Source organism: Ascidiella aspersa, chromosome 8 (assembly GCF_963924565.1).
Source record: "Ascidiella aspersa chromosome 8, kaAscAspe10.2, whole genome shotgun sequence".
Classification (NCBI taxonomy): Eukaryota; Metazoa; Chordata; class Ascidiacea; order Phlebobranchia; family Ascidiidae; genus Ascidiella; species Ascidiella aspersa.
Window position 1 is genome coordinate 12,796,194 of NC_139454.1, and position 20,987 is coordinate 12,817,180.

Sequence of the window (20,987 nt, forward strand, 5' to 3'; positions counted from 1 at the left end):
GTTGACTGGATCTTTTAAAAAAAAAAAATTATTTTATTTTCTTTGGTTCTTTGGCTGATTACCCTCTGTTCTTGCTAACATTCATCTTAGCAATGTTCATCGCCTGCCAAGCAGAGACTGTCGCTACAGAAGAAAACTCTGTAAAAACAGTCCTTTTGTTGTAAAGTTGATCAAATCAAAAGACAAACAACAAATCTTATAGCTTGCACTGTGTGCTTGCTCATCAAATGCAAACATTTGGTCTATTTAGCTTAAATGGCGACTAGCATGGTTGCTTTTTTGAGTACCTGCAAAATCTAACTAAAACTGCAAACACACAACAATTCTATAATCGAAATAAAAAGTTTAAACAGTCTATGTGCCTGACACTACCTTTCCACCTACTAAACAATGTGCTTTTCGCTTTAACTTTTATCAGAATGGCACAATAAAATAAATTCCCAACAATTGTGTATTGTGTAATGTTCCAACATATTCAGCATGTTCAAATACATGTGTGGAAACAAGCAAAAGTTTTTTTGTTGACTGGATCTTTTAAAAAGAAAAAAAATTATTTTCTTTTCTTTGGTTCTTTGGCTGATTACCCTCTGTTCTTGCTAACATTCATCTTAGCAATGTTCATCGCCTGCCAAGCAGAGACTGTCGCTACAGAAGAAAACTCTGTAAAAACAGTCCTTTTGTTGTAAAGTTGATCAAATCAAAAGACAAACAACAAATCTTATAGCTTGCACTGTGTGCTTGCTCATCAAATGCAAACATTTGGTCTATTTAGCTTAAATGGCGACTAGCATGGTTGCTTTTTTGAGTACCTGCAAAATCTAACTAAAACTGCAAACACACAACAATTCTATAATCGAAATAAAAAGTTTAAACAGTCTATGTGCCTGACACTACCTTTCCACCTACTAAACAATGTGCTTTTCGCTTTAACTTTTATCAGAATGGCACAATAAAATAAATTCCCAACAATTGTGTATTGTGTAATGTTCCAACATATTCAGCATGTTCAAATACATGTGTGGAAACAAGCAAAAGTTTTTTTGTTAACTGGATCTTTTAAAAAAAAAAATTTTAATTTTATTTTCTTTAGTTCTTTGGCTGATTATTTTGCTGAAATAGTCGCCAAGTTGCCAGAATTATGCCATACTGTCCCTTACTACAGGATAGGGCACTGAGTAAATACCTACTTTTGAAGTGTGTTGTGCTTTGCTGGCATATTTTTATTAAGAATAGTTTATTTTCTGCAACAAAGCTGATTTGTGTTCGCGCCGTTTCAAACCATTAAAAAGTACTCTTAAAAACATAGATTGAAGTTGCTCAGTCATTTATACCACAAAGAGATTTTGTTAAAAAAGCATTATTGGGAAAAATTTAGTCAAAATATTTCTGTTTTAGTTAAATTTCTCTTTATTGCTCAAAAAAGAAACTTATCGCCCTAATGTTGCCTTAATATTTTATATGCAAATTCGGTCCACCATAGAGAAATGTTGCACTACTGTGAGACACACATACAAGAAAGACAAGCAAAATAAGTCTGTTTTTTCAAAATACATAGAACATTTACCGGTACCATTGCCCCCTATGCTCCTCCTTTATTCTAAAACAGCTAGAGTATACTACAGCTAGTCTTTCAATTTTATTACATGACAAATGATATTTTAAATGGTTTTAAAGTTAGCAACTTTGGACTCCTTCCAACTGCCCTGTTTTATCCATGGCTTAAAACTGTGACAGACATATTTTTTACTTAAATGTTTGGCGAGTTTTTATGTTTTGGATATCATAAGTTTATTGTGTTATAGATGCCAAGTCAACATCTAACGGGGCAAACACCACTGAAAAAAAACATTCCAATGGACAATAATAACTCACCTAGAGGTTAGTAGCAAAAAATAATAATATACCTTTTGCTTTTTATATAATTGAGGTAAAATAAACAAAATATGCTATTTTAGCCACTGATGAATTGGACAGAGTGAATTCAAATGAACTAGTTGCTACCAATCCCGATGATGGCCTTAACAGTCTTCATGCAAACGTTTCAGGAAAAAACAGGTCTGGAACTAAAATCAAGGTAAATCTTACTAAATATAGTATTACAAAACAATAAAACGAATATTTTACTATGTGTTTTTTATATTAAATATAGCTCAATTTTACAGCACCTATACCAATGTAGTTCACTTTTGAGCCACTTTGCTAGGGAAATGTTTATTTTTTTATTTTTTTAAGAATGTTAAACTTAAAGTAACGTTTTTTTTATAAATTTAGGATCTTCTTTTAAATTATCTTCTATGATAGAAGCTGTGTCCAAAACAAACCATATTTTAATTTAAATACAATGCAATGCAATATGCAAACTTTTTGCCAGGTTGATAATGATGAACTGCGAGAGCAGGTGTTCAACATTTCAGTACGGGAGACCATTGCAGCTACATTTCTTGCAATATTTTCTCAGTATGATAAATTCATCATTCACCCTAACCAGGATGAAAATGGTTCGTGGAACTTTTCCACTGACACACAAGACAACTTTGACAAGGTTAAACTATTTGTTGTATTAGTTATTCATGAAAGGAAATTTATTTCCAAAGCTAATTGCAGAAAAGAAATGCAGTTTTAGGATTTTATTTGTCATTCTATAAATTTTTATCGAACGAGAGTGAGCATTAGGGTTGTTAAAATTTTGTAAAATTTTTTGAGTGTCATGCGCATAAGAAAATAGTTTTTTTAGTTGTTTTTTACAAAAAATCGTTTATATTGTTCATAAAATGAAAAAAAGCCCTAAAAAGCTTCACTTTTTAAAACTTCCAAAAATTGGAGCAATCCTATTGCCGCTTTTGCCCTGTATTTTCAACCTTCTGTTTTTATGCAGACATCCTTTTTGTCGGATCAGCCAGAATCTCATCTGAGATTTTTGTTTTCGTTTCTGGATACCCAAATGTTTGCCTCTTTTATTGACAATGCAGTGATTGCACACCAGTCACAAGCAAATGAATGTTTGACCAAGGTGACTTATTTGTAATGTTTACACAAATTGTTGTCTTAATTATCCAAATCAAGTTAAGTTTGTTCCTTCTTTCCCCAAATTCTGTGTTGTTGTTGTAGCACTGTTGTTATTTCCAGGACAAATTCCTGCAGCTGTTTGATGATCGGATTGAGCATACAAAGCTACCTCCCGAGATGAGGACCCCAGCTTCAACAGAAATTGCTACACCTTTAAGAAGCTTATCTGTGTCATCAGCTTCCTTTTATGACTTTAACGACGTGCAGCCTTACATTAAAAAATCAAGTAATATTAATTATCTTAAATAATATTAATTAAAGTGAATGGTAATCCTTATAACCCTGCGTTATTTCAGAAGCGGCAGTTAAGAAGCGGCTTTCCCACATTGAACTGGTAAGTTGCCCACCACACGTTGTGCACTCTCAAAGTTCCTCCCAAGATACAGGAATCAACATCATGTACACTCCTGGAACATTTCCATCTATACAAGTATGTTTTTTTGCCACTGGTATTTTACATACGAAGCTCGTCCGACGACTTTGTTGTTGCACCTGCGTGCTTTATTAGAGTTCTCTATTGGAATCTGAAGGCATTGGAAGTAAAAAACGGCACTTGAGACGACAAGTTGAATCCAGGGTCGCCTTTAGACAACCTTCGCAGAAATGGGTAAAACAAGAAAAACTTCACGTATCTTACCATGGCAAATTTTTGTTTTTTTCTTGGTAACCTAAAATGATCTGCTGATTTTTCGCCACAACATTGATTAGAATGCGATAATGCGAATTAGAAACATTTTTATTTCTATCTAAACTATTATTATCAGACATAAGTCAGTTTCGTAAAAACAATTATATGCAGCGAAAAATTCAACAAGCACGTTCCAAACTGTTACGGCAACCAAGCATGTCGGAATACTCACCAGAAGTTATTGCTCAAACCAATTGGAAGTTTGTTGAGAAACTACTTCGTGATGTCAAACTGAAGGTTTTTTTGATTTTTCAGTTATTAAACCTTAATCCAAGTACTTATTAATTATATGCCATCGTACAAACGGGGCCCGTGGCGGAAAAAAATTATTTAATCTTAAAGTAAAAAAATCGCTGGCTACCTAATCATAAGATTATTTCTTTCTGTCACGTTCTTAAAGCAACTTTAACATTCACATAACTACTTCAGTATTTTCGTTTCCAAATGTCTCTTAATAAGTACGATACAAGCGCCTTGCCATCCGCGACGTTCTAAATTCGTAATATCGCCATTGGTTTATTTAGTAATAAAGTTTTGTATACAGACGAAAAAGATATTGGTTGGTAAGATGGGCCAAGAAGCGATAGAACTTGGACATGGGGAGTTGTGCATCTCAAACATGGAAGAAAACACCTGGATTGCAAGTTTATGTGATCTGCTTGAGAAGGTCTGGAGCCACGGACTTCTCACATCACATAAAAAGGTGGTTAGAAATTAGCATGTTGAACACCCGTGCCCCGTGGTAATGCTTTTTAATATTTAGCTTTATAAGTCTGTCTTTGTTTGTTTTTGCGACTTGAATATATCAACTTTGTGACACGCCACAGCCTTAATACACTTGTTCACATGAATTAATCTCTACTAATTCTAATTTTCCAAAAAAACAACATCTATAAATGGTGCAGGGCAAATCTTCGCTGTGGTCGCACCTTAACCAATATGAGGTTCAAGAGCGGGAAAAACTTGTTAAAAAGCAAACACTTAACCACCTGAGCGGTAGTTCACCTTCTCTGCTGAATGAGGCCATGGATGAAAGTGCGAACTCGTTTGACCGTAACTCTTCCTACTACTCACTGCCAAGGACTTTTCATAGAAAACGCAACTCGGAAGTGTCACATCGTCATCAAATTGAAAGTAAGCCGAAACGTACGCTACTTATCTTGTCCTGTACATTTATATTAACAATATTGAAATCTGATGCGATTCCATATCTTATTTTGCATCATAGCAGTGGGACGTCGGCGTGCCAGCGAAATTTCATTGACGTCCAATCATCAGGTTATTCCTCCCGTTAAGTTTGAACTTCTTACCTCAATAAGGTCAGTACGTATTTAACGTCGTTTTATCTGTATTGTACAACGATTTAATTATAGTTTGGTATTTTTGCATTAAAATTTGTCGCCTAGATCAGATGTTCTTAAATCGCTGCGTCGCGATGTTCTGGTGTGTTTAAACTTTCTGTGGGCGTCACACAGCAATTCCGTTTCATATCTAAACTCAGCTGTGGTAATAAATTAATTCAAATAGTATTATTTCCTGTGTACATCTAACTCATTATTGCAAAAAGATATAGAAATTGATTATTATTTAGCAATCATATTCTCAAATTTGATATTAGCGCGCTACAAATAGGACTAGAGCAGTTAGTTATATATGTAACAAAAAGAGAAAGCCAATCTTTTAATCAAATTGTAAAAATATGACTCAAAGTGATAGACTCTTATCCAGATTTCAGGTTTACAATTCAGTAACAGTTGCTGGTTTTTGGTTAACCTCGTGTAATTTATTGCGTTGTTTTTGTATATGCGTTACGTGCAGTTGCGTTTTGTATTTTTCTGTCGTTTTTCTGCACACATAAATAAATAAGATTTATTCAAATTCACCGCTGGGGGGTGCCGCAAGCAAAGCAACTTTTACAAGGGCGTCGCTAGAAACCATTTGGTGAACCACTAGACTAAATTCATTCGGAATCATGTGGTCCAATATTGTTTGTGTTGTTTGCATCTGATTCATTTCTGTATCAATCGAATAAGTGCAAAATAGGACCAATTTTGTGTCAAAATGTAAGAAAGCTATAGGCTCTAACTTACATAGCTTTAACATAATAGATTGTAGTTGTACTATCCCCGTGTTAACATGATTAAGCTGTTTAGTGTAAGTTACATGACGTTACTCTACAACACAGTCCTAATAATCTACTGGGTTATGTGTGTAGGAGGATTTGTAGCATGCGAGATGTACAAACTGAAGTTGGCAGAAGCCGAGCCTGGATAAAACTGGCTCTTGAACAAAAACAACTGCACTCCTACCTGCGAGACTTGCTCAATAACCGAAACCTCCTCAAGTAAGTTTAACAAATTCTGTGTATGAAACACATATTATTTTTGAAGAGATATTTTCATGAATTTACCCAAATTACTATTACTAGTGGGATGCTAATATGTCGTTGACATTTTTCTTCTTAATTATTGTTTACTTGGCAGTTATTGCTTTCCTAATTTGAGGGCGAGACTAAAAAAATCTTTAAGGTATTAAAAAAACTAATAATGTGGATTACAAACTTCCGACTTCTTACAAACTTTCCAACCTCTACAACTGACTTGTGGTGCCTAGCTCGACTGTCAATTACTCCAGTTTAATTGTCTAAATCAGGGTTTCTTAAATTGGGGGGCGGCATGAACCAAAAAGTTAGAAGAAACTCCTGGTTTTAATCTTGGTTGCTGGCTGATTGGCTTGTTACTGAACTTTTTGTTTTAATAAAATGTTTAGTTTTTGTTCCATAAAATAATTAAGATTTATTTTGGCAGTAAATTTTGTTAAATCGATGTTGCACAGTATAAATTTGTTAGTGCTATAAATCCAACCGAAATATTATGTTAACAGCCTGATGTACAAGCGCTACTCACTTCTTCAATGCGATGACCAATGTGAGCAATTTCTTATCCATCTTCTTTCACTAAACGCAGCAGACTTCAATTGTTTTACTAATTCCTTTCCTAAAACAGGTAACTACATACATATAGAACGATCATTATTGAAGAATTAGTTATTTTATTAGTTTAGTCATTACGTGGGCCGATGACTTATGTTTTGTTTTGTTGACTAACGTATCACAGTTTTTGTGTAGTACTTTGTAGCAAATTTTCTCTTTTAATGTCAAACAACCAATTTAAAATAAATTGTACGACTGACCTTTGCTAATTAGGATTGATTGGTAATTATAAGACCATTAATTATGGTGTAATTTTATGCAACCGAAATAGAAGTGAGATGATTGGAATTTTAAATATTGCCGCAAAATCAGCTCAAGTCGGAAGATTTGTGAAATGCCTTTAAAAACCACTTCTTGCATCTTTTCAGTGATCGAATATGAAGTTTGGATCGTCCCTGGTCGCCAGTTCGCCGGCACCTCACAAACTTCAGCCAACGTTTATATGAGGATATCTGGCGAACAAAACGATACAGAGATTATCTCTGTGCCTAGAAATTGCCTCGAGTTTACCTTCAAAGTAAATTAAAAATATTTTTTGTATGGCTTTAATAAAAAATAGTTTTGTTTTGTGGATTTAAAGTGTAAAACATTACCGCTTTTGATTGTAATGCAACTTTAAATATGCTAGCAAAGTTGTATATTGTGTAGATTACAAAGACGGTATGCTATCGTTTATGAAAATATCGAAGCAGAAGAAAATATTGTTTAAAAACAAAATATTCTGGATTTGTTTGTAAAGGAAACCTACTTTTTATGACACTTTTTTAAGATATTTTTGTTGGTTTCAGCATCTAAACCTTGGAATTTTGTCGACCTTAACCATTGGCCATGACAATTCTGGCATCCTCCCCAAATGGCTGCTTGACTGCGTTGTAGCACGGAACCAATTCACTGGACAGGTAATTTTATGTTTTGCATACGATGGTGCGATAGACTCTAGACTAGAGGCTAAACGGATTTGGCCATGGGCCATACGGGATAATTCGTCTTTTCGTGTGCGTATTCGGTGGCACCAGTCGTTTGATGTGTAACTGAAAGTGGATTTATTGTAATTATATCAGTGTCCAGGGTAGTACATTTAGCCGTATTATAATGTCGAACTTTATTAAAATTGTCGCATATTAACCAACTGCATGTTTGGAACGTCCCCGTAAGTGCGTGGTAAGTAATCACGAGGTTTTCACAAGGTTTTTTATGTGGAATTTAAAAATCTTTTTTTATGACCTGCTATAGTTGAGTTCGCTTTAAAATTATTTTAAACATTTAAACAACCAAGCAGACTTCTTGACCTCAGTCAAAAAGCAGCTTAGAAGTTTGTTTTAATTACAGGTTTTTCACGCAAATTCGTGACCTGAACAACTGTCGTTTTCCAGGAATTAAAAATTCCTTCTTTTGCAAGAAATGTGTGTGCTTTTCGAAAACAACTGTTTTCAGGCTTATAGTTTAGCTAAAAACGAAAATTTGCTAATCTAGAGGTTGGCTCGTGGTGGGAAATTGTTTGTTATACTGCCACTTGTCAACCTTCGTTTAATAGAAATCCTTCAATGTTCGGAACTCGATATTCGTAAATACTTATTTAGTAAATGAACTAAAATTCAAAAATGCCAAGTAATACTTTGAAAGCGCACGTTGTTCTATTTTAGACGTACCACAGTTCAATCTCCACTTATGGTCAATATATGATACATCAAAGATATCGCGGTGTTTGTAACAACCAATTTTTGGTATTCCCAGCGTAAATCTTAAAATACCTCTACTATTTTTAAAGTTAAATTACAACACGTTAAATAAAAAAAATCTTTAAACAATATTATCAGTTTGCTTGTTCAAAATATTAAAATACTGCCCTGTTATGACGTTTTTTTATGTTGCTGATTTATTTATTGTAATCATTCTTCATTTTTTTTTCTATGTCTAGACATATGTATTTCCATGCAACAGATGGTTGGGCAAAAATGTTGACGATAACAGCATTGAACGTCTCCTTTTGGCCGAAGCTGTTTCCAACTCAGATGACATTACCACTGTTGTTTCCCATTTTTCCCAACTTTCTTCTAAAAGGTTACTGGTTTTGTACTTTGTTAAATACATCAGAAATTTGCCATTCAAATTGGTAGTTTGCTTCACTCAAAAAAATTATACCGTTTTTATCTTAAACAGAATAATACCCACTATACATAAAACGGGGGTGGTTGGCTCCAGGATATTTGTTTTGAGTTGGAGGCATTAGAATTGCGTCACAAAATTGCGTCATAAAATAATTGTTTGTTTTTAGAAAATTGCATTTTGCATGGAGTCTAAGTGTACTCAGCGGCTTTTGACACCCACCAATGGTAAAATATTACACGGCGCCATAATGCCGAAAACATTGCCACGCCATAATGTATAACATACCGTAAAACAAAAAATAAACGCGCTAAGTGCAAAAAAAATGCGTTTACATTATAGTTAAGGTTGCAAAAAATATAGTTTGAACTCTCAGGGACACATTTGACACGCTGGCTTAAACCACGCTGAGACAATATAAAAATTCCAACTTCTAAAACCTGGCAATAATCTACGCCTACCTGGCAATAAATCTACGCGTACCTGGCAAATAAATCTACGCGTACGACTATCACGCGGCCCACGAATACATAATAAAACTACAATACTGAAAAGTAGCTCGCGGCCCACTAAAAATGACTCTGCGGCCCCATTTGGGCCGCGGCCCACAGTTTGCCGACCACTGGTATAACGTAAGCACCATTCGCGATTTAGTCACATTTCAATTAAGTTTTTTTTTATGTTTTTAAAACATTTTTAGTATTTTATATACCAAAAATGTTTTAAAGAAAGTCGTTATTTGTTGGAACATTAATTTTGTTACTGTTTTGTAAAGCAACCAATGTAAGTTTGCTAGAAAACCGAGCTTATATTATTTTAATTATTTTTTATTTAAACTTAAACTCGTAAAGCTTTTTTGTGAGGTTGTATAGCTATTCGACTTAAGAGAAATTACAGTTCAAAGCCAGGGATGGCATTGAATCTTAATTAGCACTCGCAATTCGCCCGGACGAAATTGAACCAAAAAAAACTCGGACAGACCAAAAATATATGCATGCTGTCTGCGAATCGTTGCTGTTTTCCTTTTAAGTCATTTTTTTTTCACCAATAAATGCCTGTTATTTCGGTGCGTATGAATAGAGAATAAACGACGAATTTGCGTTTGTTTTAACGCTTGAGTAGACAAATGCCCTCATAACGCAGCCCTAGTTCAGGATCCCTCATAACGCAGCCCTAGTTCATGTTTTGACACTAACTAAGGTTTTTATTGGAAAACCGGACGTGAAACTATTTGCTTTATAAAACAAAACTTGGCCCCTATAACAAGCGAATCACACTCTTAATGCTTTGCTAATCTGCTTCTGAAAGTCAGAAGTGACAAAAACAAGCAATTGTGAGAGCAATATTGTCACACTATTTGCAAAGTATGTTGCAGCTAGATTTTTTGCGATTGTTGATTCGTTGTTGCAGTTGCGCAAACGTGAATGGTTAGTCGTGTCAAGAAATACTTAACCTTCAGTAGTAGGTGTTTAATATAACTTGTCGCAGATTAACAAATTAAAACGATCAGTATGTCTGAGAACAACAACCAATTTGTCAATCAGCACTCGCCCGGATCGAATTTCACTCGTTTTGACTGGCGGGCGAGTGCAAAATCCCAACCCCCGACGTGAATTAATTTTGTTTATTTCTACAAAATTACACTACGTGGCGCTATACGTTTGGTATATAAGGGAATTTGGTGTCGTGTGAATTGTTTTTTTTTTCATTTCGTGGTGATCATATGCGACACGCAAGGTAAAAACATCTTTTGGTTTAATGTTTTTTTTTAGTGCGGATATCACATTATTGCGGTGACAATTAGCGAAAACTATCTAGCTTTGTTGTGTTGTCTCTGTACAATGTAAATTTTAAAGTTATGCATTATAATAGTTTGGTATAATTTTTGGCGTTGGACGTTTAGTTATAGTAGAGGCAGGGAATCAGACAGTTTAATATTTTTGTAGGGTTCGGGTTTAATCTTTTTGAAGCTGGTCAGTTTCGGTTTTCGAAAATTTAAGCTTCGGGTTAGGGCAAAGTTGTTCTAAAACCTTTTTATTACGTTTCGGTTCGGTTTCGATGTAAGTAGTTGATGCTAACCTAAAACTGTTTTATTAATGTATACACAGTGTAACTTATAAACAATTCAATTTCAAAGGTAAAAAAAAGAGGTAGATAATAAATAACTTAAACAATAAAACTTGACTGTTTATGTTATAATTTCGCACTTTTGTCGCTGCGTTTCACTTTCATTGAATGATCGGCAATTTTTGTTTTAATAAATGTTTCTCAACCGGCCTAAGTTAAGAAAATGGTATTACTTGACTCATCAAAATTTAACTTGTGGGGTTATTCTGGGGTAAATCTCTTTTTTAACCGGTCGGGATGTATTATGGTTCAGGTTTCATTTTATATAACATTTTTAGTGATGTTGTGCGCTTGACTGGCAATACGTTTTAAAAACAAAAATATTATTAGTATTTAGTAAACGTTCCTTTCTAAGGTAATTTTGGCTTGAACTGAAGTGTTGGCAACATGGATTGTACTAGGCCATTCACCCAAACTATATTTTTTGCCACATTTTACTAAATTAATGATAAAATTCTATTGTTTCGCGCGAACGGGTGTTTTTTTTTTAATAGTTCCTGATTGAAATCATACTTAGGTTCACGACGATTCCAAAAAAGAAAAAGGGTTCCGCCAAATAAAACAGTTTAAAATTCACTATAACAGACAAAGGAAAAATGTTCTTTACTTTTTGTCCAGGGTGAGCATCAGTCGGACTGTAGCCGAACTGCAGGAAAACGTGGGACAGGCAATTAACGACATATTCAAGTTCTTCCACAAGCATTCACGCGAACAAATCGAGAGGAATTTTGCCACACGCTCCAAAGCGCCGTTTACGAAACTCATCCATGCCCTCGTGGTGGCACTAGAGAGCGTGTTCACCCACGGCATGAAAACTGGAAATCGGTTGTTCAGGCAAGAACAAAACTATTGATTTAAACTTTAAATTGTAATGCCTGAATATGTGTGCAATGTTTTCGGAAGACAATTAAACTGGAAATTACCAAACATGACAATATGTGAGAAGTTTTCTTGTTACTTCCATGTAGTCGGCGACGTTTTTTTGCGCTGGATGTGATCGCGGCCACCCATGCAATACTTGAGGGCAAGTTGAGCGAAGAAGTCCCTCAAGCGCGGAGTGAGGTTGCACCCCCGACTTCCAACAGCACCCTTGCAGCTGGGGGAGACTGGTTCTTGGGTGAGATAATTTTTGCCACTTAAGGAAGAATTGTTTAAATTGTTTTTTAAATTACGCGGTGCTTTTGATGTCAAACGTGGTTCTGCTAGTTAAGATACTTACTGTTTGTTTGAGTGACGCGCTAAGCTGGGTAGCAAACATTCCTAAGTAGTGTTGTCGAGCTGATTTTCGCCGAGGAATAGAGAGGGTGAAGATTGTCGGGAACCTAAAACAACAAATTACCACCGTTTTATTTTTGCCATAGACTTTTAGTTAAAGAACAATATGGCAATTATGCAATGTTTAATGAACAGTGGTGATTTTGCTCTAAAAACCTTACACGTTACCGACCAGTCTGTCTTAACAGTTTTGTAATCCTTTAGCTGTTACCCTTTATTTACATTAGGAAACCGTGGCACTATTTCAAGTGAAAAGCAAACAAAATCATTAAACCGTGACAGCAGAAAAGATCGGCATGACGTAACAAAGAGTCGATCCTGGTAGGTTAAATTTTCTTTTAAATTTAATATTAACAGCTGTTATATAGCAATTTTGATTTGAAAGTTTATTGCAGGGCAGTTTAAGCATTATAGTCTGGAATAAATAGTTATAATTTCGTATTTTTTTCGAATGTGATTAATATGTGCTCTGCTCATGTTATTTCGTGTTTTTGTGACGCTCGATGGTCGAACTTTCACAAATATATGCTAATATGAAAATTTGTTAGTGAAAACTTGAAAATTACGTTAGGTAACTCGCGCGCTGTAACCTGATAGGAAAATTACTTTGCTTTCGTGCGTAAGGAGACCTTTTTATCTGTGCAGTCTGCAACGGGAACGAAAAGCACTCGACAGATTTTGCGTCATCTTTAGCGGCATCTTTACTGCCGACAGTGGTGGAAGCAATCTTCAATTGCGTCTCGGAAAAGACGATGCCTTTTATCTCTTAATGCTGATCGGGATTAAAGAACACCTGGTTACTGAATGGCTGCCAAAGATATCGGAAATTGCTCAAGTAAGTATATTAGTACTTCACGTTTAAGTTGTTATTTGTAAAACTCTATTCTTGCTAATCGGCCTCGTTTCAAAAAACTATTTTGCTTGTATCTTTTTTATATCTTTGTTGAAGAGTTTTTAAACGAGCGGACATGTTGTTTTGTTGGTCTGAAGGGCAAGGCACGTAAGATTCACTGAAAACTGTGACTAGCGACTTCTTACATTAGACTTTTGTCTTTTCTCACTGACTTTGAATACGACACAAAAAGGAATTTCATGCCAAATAACCCAACCCATAAAGCACGACCCCCTTTTTCTTTTTTATCTACAAAGTGTGAACTTGACTAAGAGAAGGTAAAGTGGAAACCAAGAAAATATGTAAGGGTTGTGGCTGGGTTCTTTCCGTTAGCCGAAAAAATGGTCAGGAATATCTAACTTAATCAGTAGTGGTCTAGCCCTGTGTTTTGACAACCTGTCTCTACTAGAAAGCAGGCATCCACGAAGTTAGTGCCTGAATTAAATCTGTGCAAGGCAGAACATAAACAATTTTACAGTTTTTTTGTGATGGTGGGTTCGCACTCAGCAAATGGGGAGTTATATAGAAAATTACACAGGGAGCCAGTTATATAGAAATTACATTTTAGGATTTGTCATTAAATTGATACAATAGCTAACACCCAAACACTCATTCTTTGCTTTAAATTTCATTGAAATGGACCAACCAATTTTTTGAGTTACACACACTTAAGTTATAGCACTAGTGCCACTAGATGACAATATATATTTATGTGTTTTGCTAATACAGTCATTACTGGATGGACTTTACAATATTGGACTTGTTTTTAAGATTCTCATCTGATACAAAGGCCCAAGTTATATACCTGTAACTTACAGAGTTAATTTAAAAAAAATTATATCATAATAATGCATGACGCCAAACCGTGGAGTGGCATAATTATGGAGTAAACATTAGGATTTTTTTGTTGTTGTTATACTCTTCGTAGGTTTGCTGTACTTTACTATGGCGCTTCCATATACTATATTATGTAATGTCTAGTAATAACCCACATTTATTTTGCCACATCATGTACAAATACAGTTAAAATACAAATAGTAAATAAAATACAATAGTAAATATATAAGTGACTAAAATAATTGATTTTATTTAACTTCGGTTTCTGTTGCTTGGTGTTGTTCTTATTGGGTCAAGATTTAGATTCTGCCAGTTTATTGTTAAATGATTGCTTTTGTAATGGTTCAAAGATCTTTAATTATGGACTACGGCATGCAAAAAAATGACATTGGTGTTATCTGTTTTAGTTTCCTAAAAAGTGTTTTTAAGACGATCCTTTTACTTTCCGAACCCTCAAACAAAGGTAAACAACAAAATTTTGTTTACTTAGTTCTAAATAAAATTATGGATCAAATATGAGCAAAAATCAAATATGTCGCTACCTAGTGGCAAATGTATGCCAATTTCAAAGTGCGATATTTAAAAAGTAAAATTTTTCTAAAATTCACCTTTTTTTTAATTTGTCAAAAATGTGATTTCAATTGGGTGATTTAATATGAAATTTCTCTAAACTTTAAAAACTATTTGCTCCGATTTGAAGTAATTTATTTGACATGGCGAGAAGAGCAAATTCCATCCTGATTTTATTTAGTGTAAAGATTTGTCAATATGCATAATTTATAACACTGTTTTCTTGCAGTGACTGTTACATTAATTGTATGGCATGCTATAAACCTATAACCAATGTAAAAGTAGAACCAGATGGAACACTTTTGTTGAACTGCTCAGTTTTTTTACTTCCTTTTATGCCTTTTATATTTTTTAGGCATCCAAGACTCTTAGAAGGCTCATTTTTTACCAAATGCCACTTTGCAAAGCACTTTAGTCGTTGTTTACGCATTTTCAAAAGAATATATGTGAAAACGGACGTTTTTGTACTAAAACATTTTTGGCTATTAGATGCCATTTTTGCCTTTCTTACGTTATGTGTAATTTCCCTATTTTATCTTATGAGTGTCATCATGTGGTATCAGATCAAATCGCCATAATTTCCCCGGCAATATCAGATATCGGTATTGCAACATAATAAGAATAATAATTGGTTATCCCTAATTTATACTTAAGATTAACAATATTTTTTGTAAAAATTTTGCGTTTTTACAACCGAAAATTTGCGTTTTTACAACCGAAAAGACTCTTACAAATCTTTATATTATTTGTAATTCTGACATCGCAAACAACTCTAATTGTGCGATGAATTTTGATTTATAGTTTACATTAAGGCTTGCTCGTCAGCCTAGTCAGAATTATCGTGTAAGCCTTAACTTCACAGAATGCAGCAGGCAACGGTACTTTGGCTGTTTGGTTTTACCAAGGTCATGAGTTTGAATCTTAACGCATTTTTTAGTTTTCTAGCCAAGCTTCGCCGGTCAAGGTGACCTAGTATCCTTGAAGATTTAGCTAGTCAATTAAATCTACTCACCAAACACTATTATTAGACGCTTAGGCAATGAAATTAACTCGAAATAATTTTTCTTCAATTTACAGGGTTGAAACTTAAAATCTCCACTTTGCAGTCGGCCGAGTGTCTACCAATCAGCACTCGCCAAAAAATCAACTGTTTAAAAATTTCAGTCCACTTAAGTCATTTGTTATTCACCAAGTGTTTAATTTGTCGTTCTATTTTCGTGGATATATGTCTACGAGTTTATTTACTTGCTTGATTTACCTATTGAACCACCCTTAACATAGAGTGTGGGAAAATAACAAACATTTTTATCAGAAAATCTCGCGATTAAATTAATTAGTCATAATTGTTGTTGTAATTATTGTCTTAAAACAACTGTACATTTAGTATACGGTGTAGCAAAACCGATGTCCCTTGCATGCAGCAAGCAAGTCATACTGTATAGTTATACCAATGAACCTCAAACTTTTTTAGCCTGCGGTGACTCGAATGTTTAACAAAATTATACCTTTAGAACTTAACAATCACCCTACATATAGCAAAGTAGTAGGTAAACACCATAATATTTTCAGTTATCTAATTAATAATGTGCTTCTCAGTCTCACGTGCTTGGCGGCTGCATGTCTATGTGTACCACAAATAGGCTATTTAAAAAAATATTAAGTGCCACGACCCACGAGAATCTCGGCACACAGTTTGAGAACCACTGCTTTATCTTACTGTATTTCAATGCTAAAAATTAAAGAGAATAACTATACTGACAGATAATGTAGAACGTTGTGAGTGTATTTGTATGTACTTTAATACGTTCCCCTAAACCAGGAGTCGGAAACCTTTTTCTAGTCGCTGGCCAAAACCAAACTCAGAAAGGTCTCTGAGGGCCGCACAAAGAGTTAACTAAGAATTGTGTTATTAAACTGTTGGAACAACTGTGAATCGGGCGGTTATCGGATTTTTTGCACATAAAGACGTGTTTAATTACATTTAAGGAGATAGTAAAGTGTTGGCGCAAAGCGCAAAAAGAGCGTTTGTTTGGTTTAAAATTCGAGTCTACACGTCGTCATCCAGCATACTACTTACAAAAAGTGTAATAAAACTATTTTGAAGAAACTCAATAACTTTATTGTTTAATCTAGTTCAGTATTTGGTAGCTTTTTAAGTCTGGGCGTACCTGGCAAGCTAAGTGAGCGCGATTTTTTTTTTTGGTATACCGGTATTTCTTTTAAATTTCTTGCAAGTTATTATTACACTGCCGAAAATAATAAAATGTTAAAAGATATATATGTCAAAAAAAGTTGAATACGTTTAACGTTTGTCCGCGACCCACTTGTCAGCTTTCCACGCCGCATAGGTAAAGAAGCACTGATCTATATAAAAACACAGCAACAAAAAAATTTTCGCACGTACGTAGTAAATAGAGTAAAAAAGTATGTAAAATAGACTCATGTCTAGTTTGTCAAATAGGCGGCGGGCCGGATGAATTGCTTTGGCGGGCCGGCCCTTTCCGGCCCGCGGGCTGTAAAGGTTGCCGATCCCTGCCCTAAACACTAAATACCATTTCATTTTTGTTGTCATTTCACGCAATAATCGACCAGAAGTAGTTAGTGTTGGAAGTTAGTTTTCTCCAAAATTTTTATCGTGATAGATAGATAGGTTTAGTTATGTTTATAGAGCTGTTAAAACAATTAAATTAACGATAATCCCTCTGTGATTATAACCATACGTGTTTAATATGTTTAGACCTGCACTCACATCTACGAAGACACTGCGTTCTTGTGCGATGGTTCGTCAATTGCATTTTTGTGTCAAGTCCTTGGTATGCTTTGGAAATACGAAATCCCGCTTGATAAGGCTTTGTTGCGGGGATACAACCATTTGCTAAAATAATTCTTCAATTGTTAAGAATTTTGTTAACCGGTGAGTTTTGTTGACAGAAGTTTTTGAACCTGTTCTACATAAACCTATTGAAATTTGTATTTAAACTATTTTTATGTAGGCATGGCTTGGTAATTTTTTGTGTGCTATTCTACCCAAAGAACGCCACAATACTTTTAAGTTTAAACTAATCGAGCTACCAATACAAATTTAAACAATTCTTATTAGATTAGAAAAGCTTTCAGGATGCAGGGTCTGTAATTATAACACAAATATCCAAATTTTGTTTATGGCAACTTAAACTCCTTTTCTGATAGGATTGATCACCTACTAACTTTTTAATATAGTCCCTAAGGGCCTAAAAGAACCCAACGTTAGTAACAAATAGTAGTTACTAAGGCGATTATTTTTTAAATTGTTGTTAAGTTAAAACTTTATCAAAAATATTAGTTTTGAGTTATATTCAACGACATTTTAAGTGTATTATGTCTTCAGAGCAATATACCGTATAGCGAGCTGGCAGAATTACCTACCCAGGCCTAGTTTATCGCATTATAGGTTGAGCTCGAACTTCGTTTTTTGCTTCATATAGTTGCGTATCTCTGGTTTATTTTCTAACATTTTTCTAAAATAAACCACCAATCGTCAGTGAAACATCTAAATTCTAAAGCGTGTGTTTGACGACGCCACGGCACTAATGCAGTACTTCAAACAACAATATGTGGTTTAAATCAATGTATTTCTAATACGTCATAATTTTGCCAAAAAATGTATTTTCAGGCTAAAAAATAATTTACAACTAGGACCCCCAACTACTACAAAGAAACAAAATTTTGGCAAGATAAAGTACATGTACTATTGTACATTGCACAATGTTAAGCCACACTGTGGCCAATGACCTTTGACCAAATCCATATACTTTTTTACAAAATGGTTTTAGTAACTTATGTACCACTTACAAGGAAATGCACAAGAAAGTCTGACAGTTTTTATAACGATTTGTCCCAAATAATATAATATAACCAAAACAGAAAATTCTGGTTAAGTTGTCTTCCATTTTGATATGCAATGTCAAATATCGATGTAAAAATCAATTATTCTCAAAGTGCCACCTTTTAGAGTGAAGAAGAAATCGCGGCAGCGAAAGTGTCACTTTAAAACCACAAACGTCGAGAAGCATTTGATCGTTAGATGCGCAATCACCCACCTTGCTTTTGAACAGGTACTCTGCCACAAACGCGGCTTAACAAGGCTATTTTCTAATTACATGTTTCTCGCACGTCGTTAAATAAAAAAATTCATCGATTTTGTTTTTCGACTTCTGCACAATTCCACATGTATGAATGCATTCCCTATTTTATCAAGTTGACGGTATTTCATGATTAGCCGTGAATTCAAGTTATGTATGCTTATAATTTCCTGTACTGTCTTTCTTGTTCAATATTGTTTGTTCCTCACCTTTTCTTAAATAGATCGAAAAAGCCAAATTCAAAATGCGTCGCATAATTTTTATCGTCACTGCGCCTTCGAAAAGGTTTTAGCGACTTTCTGTATGTTGTTGTTCGTGTTCAGTGTTATTACGCGCTTTTTTCAATCTAGCATATTTTTGTTCAGTGTTATTCCTTACGCTTAACGTTGTTTTTGAACGCAACATCCAGATACCACTAACATTAGCATTTAGCATTTTATATCGGATTCTCAGATTTCTATACAAGTGTATCACCTTGGTTAAACCTTGTTATGATCTTTCCACGTAAAATTACGGCCGTCTGTTCCATGTTCGTTTGGACAAAAGGATAAAAAATATTTCTTTGTGTTTGCGTAATTACAAAAAGGATCATGTTTGCCTTGGTATATTTTATCAACGTGTTATCAATCTTTCGTTTTTAGTCGCTTTAACTATCTATATATATATATATGCTTTGTTGTATTTTTGATTTTGTTTATTGTACACGGACGGCTTGGATTACAAATAAAAATATGCTTATTTCAACTAATAACGAATTCACATGTCATACAAAAATTGACGACGAATTCATGGTTTTTAACAATAATTGCTAGTTTGATTTTCTTATTATATTGATTTTTTCTCATTTTAGAAGTATTGCATTATTCATAGATGAAATACGGCGTATTTTCGATCACGGAAAACTGTACTTTTGCATGTCTGTTTCGATTGACGACTTAGCCTGCGGCCAACGAGTTCGACAGAGTGTGATTAACACGAAATCCCTTTACGTTGTAACCACCTGTTAAACGTAACTCAATGTTTCTCCCTGGTCGGTTCTCTAGCTTTGTTTTCTTGCCTGCTATATTTCATTCTTGGTAGTTCAGTTATAAAGCAACGGTCTTGAGTTTCACCAATCCGCCTTTCTTGCCAATCGTTTGATTCGGTTTAATTCATTTTTTGTGTTTATTGTTGTATGTGTTTACACTTCGACCATTCTGTGTTGTTCAAAACAATATAAAAATAGTATAATTTTTGTTGTTGGCTGGTCATCAACTTACGAAGGTCACATTTTAACGGTTACACATAAAACTGATTATAAGCGCTGTATACTGAATTGCGCAGTATATAAAGGCAAAAATTAAGCATAATGTTGGCTATTTCAAACTTTGAAAATGATGAAAAACAGCTATTTAAGAGGTGTTGGTTGGCTTCACATGAGAGACATATTTCGTACGATTAGTTTATTAAAAACATTCTCTACGGTTATCAAAACACGCCCCAAAACGTCGCTTTATTGGTGCATTGATATCTTTATACGTGTTGAAATACTATGCGACATCGCGTCACCCTCTACTAGTTACGATAAAGTCACGATTGCATGTCTCCATAATTCAACACTAAAATACCTTTTGAAAATAATTCGTTTATTGAAATTGGTCAACACGCGATTTGCAGTCACAATGTACTATATATATATGCTTGTAAAAGATTCGTAAACGAAGCGTAATATGTTCTTTTATGTTAATTTTGGAATCCGTTTTTACAAAAGATTATTAAACGTAGAACTACTGCAACGCCAACTGCGAAATACCATTGGTATATTTAGGCGTAAGCTTATATTTAACAATCGCGAAATAATGCACAGAGGGCAATGTTTTTGTTACTCCGGGCAAGTTATTAACTTGATCCTAAGTTCGTTTTAAAGAATCATAGATCATGTCTGAGCACGAGGTATACTTGGCAGTACCGCTAGCACGAAGTCTTTTTATCAGAACGAGAGATCGGCTTCAAGAGCGTCGGGAAAAAGGTTGCGGCCTTCTCAAGTTCTCTCGTGGTGGCCAACCAAGTTTGAGTAGCGTTAAGAACTACTCAAAGACCGGTCGTGTGTGTGCGATGTATGGAAGATGGATAAAATCGGTACTACGAGGACATTGGACAGTCTAAAATAGAATATTTGTCCAAATTGCAACATATTTATTAGATTAATCAAACAGTTAAGTTTTCCAAGTATGAGCTGACTTAGTCCATAGACTTTCCACTGTTTAAAGATAAAAACGTTTACTACTGGCAGGTTTCATGTTTCGAGTGTTGTAGATTAGAAAAAAAGGTCTA

The 20,987-nt window shown here is 34.7% G+C and overlaps 1 protein-coding gene across 2 annotated transcripts in view; it reads left to right on the forward strand.

Moving 5' to 3' along the window:
• The window catches only part of LOC146136200 (DENN domain-containing protein 5B-like), a 31,352-nt gene extending 11,446 nt beyond the window's left edge, over positions 1 to 19,906 (forward strand). Inside the window, exons 8-29 of one of the 2 annotated variants that reach the window (XM_083395119.1) lie at positions 1,803 to 1,878; positions 1,956 to 2,074; positions 2,372 to 2,542; positions 2,876 to 3,010; positions 3,127 to 3,292; positions 3,363 to 3,496; positions 3,575 to 3,673; positions 3,866 to 3,991; positions 4,299 to 4,457; positions 4,660 to 4,888; positions 4,983 to 5,073; positions 5,970 to 6,098; positions 6,638 to 6,759; positions 7,115 to 7,263; positions 7,535 to 7,645; positions 8,665 to 8,807; positions 11,598 to 11,813; positions 11,948 to 12,096; positions 12,482 to 12,575; positions 12,900 to 13,089; positions 17,291 to 17,467; positions 18,532 to 19,906. In XM_083395119.1, coding sequence (XP_083251245.1) covers positions 1,803 to 1,878; positions 1,956 to 2,074; positions 2,372 to 2,542; positions 2,876 to 3,010; positions 3,127 to 3,292; positions 3,363 to 3,496; positions 3,575 to 3,673; positions 3,866 to 3,991; positions 4,299 to 4,457; positions 4,660 to 4,888; positions 4,983 to 5,073; positions 5,970 to 6,098; positions 6,638 to 6,759; positions 7,115 to 7,263; positions 7,535 to 7,645; positions 8,665 to 8,807; positions 11,598 to 11,813; positions 11,948 to 12,096; positions 12,482 to 12,575; positions 12,900 to 13,089; positions 17,291 to 17,437 — 2,955 coding nt within the window. In that variant the 3' untranslated portion in view covers positions 17,438 to 17,467; positions 18,532 to 19,906. The remainder of the gene's footprint in view (positions 1 to 1,802; positions 1,879 to 1,955; positions 2,075 to 2,371; positions 2,543 to 2,875; positions 3,011 to 3,126; positions 3,293 to 3,362; positions 3,497 to 3,574; positions 3,674 to 3,865; positions 3,992 to 4,298; positions 4,458 to 4,659; positions 4,889 to 4,982; positions 5,074 to 5,969; positions 6,099 to 6,637; positions 6,760 to 7,114; positions 7,264 to 7,534; positions 7,646 to 8,664; positions 8,808 to 11,597; positions 11,814 to 11,947; positions 12,097 to 12,481; positions 12,576 to 12,899; positions 13,090 to 17,290; positions 17,468 to 18,531) is intronic. The other variant, XM_083395118.1, reaches the window with a different exon arrangement.
• The last annotated feature ends 1,081 nt before the right edge of the window (positions 19,907 to 20,987 follow it).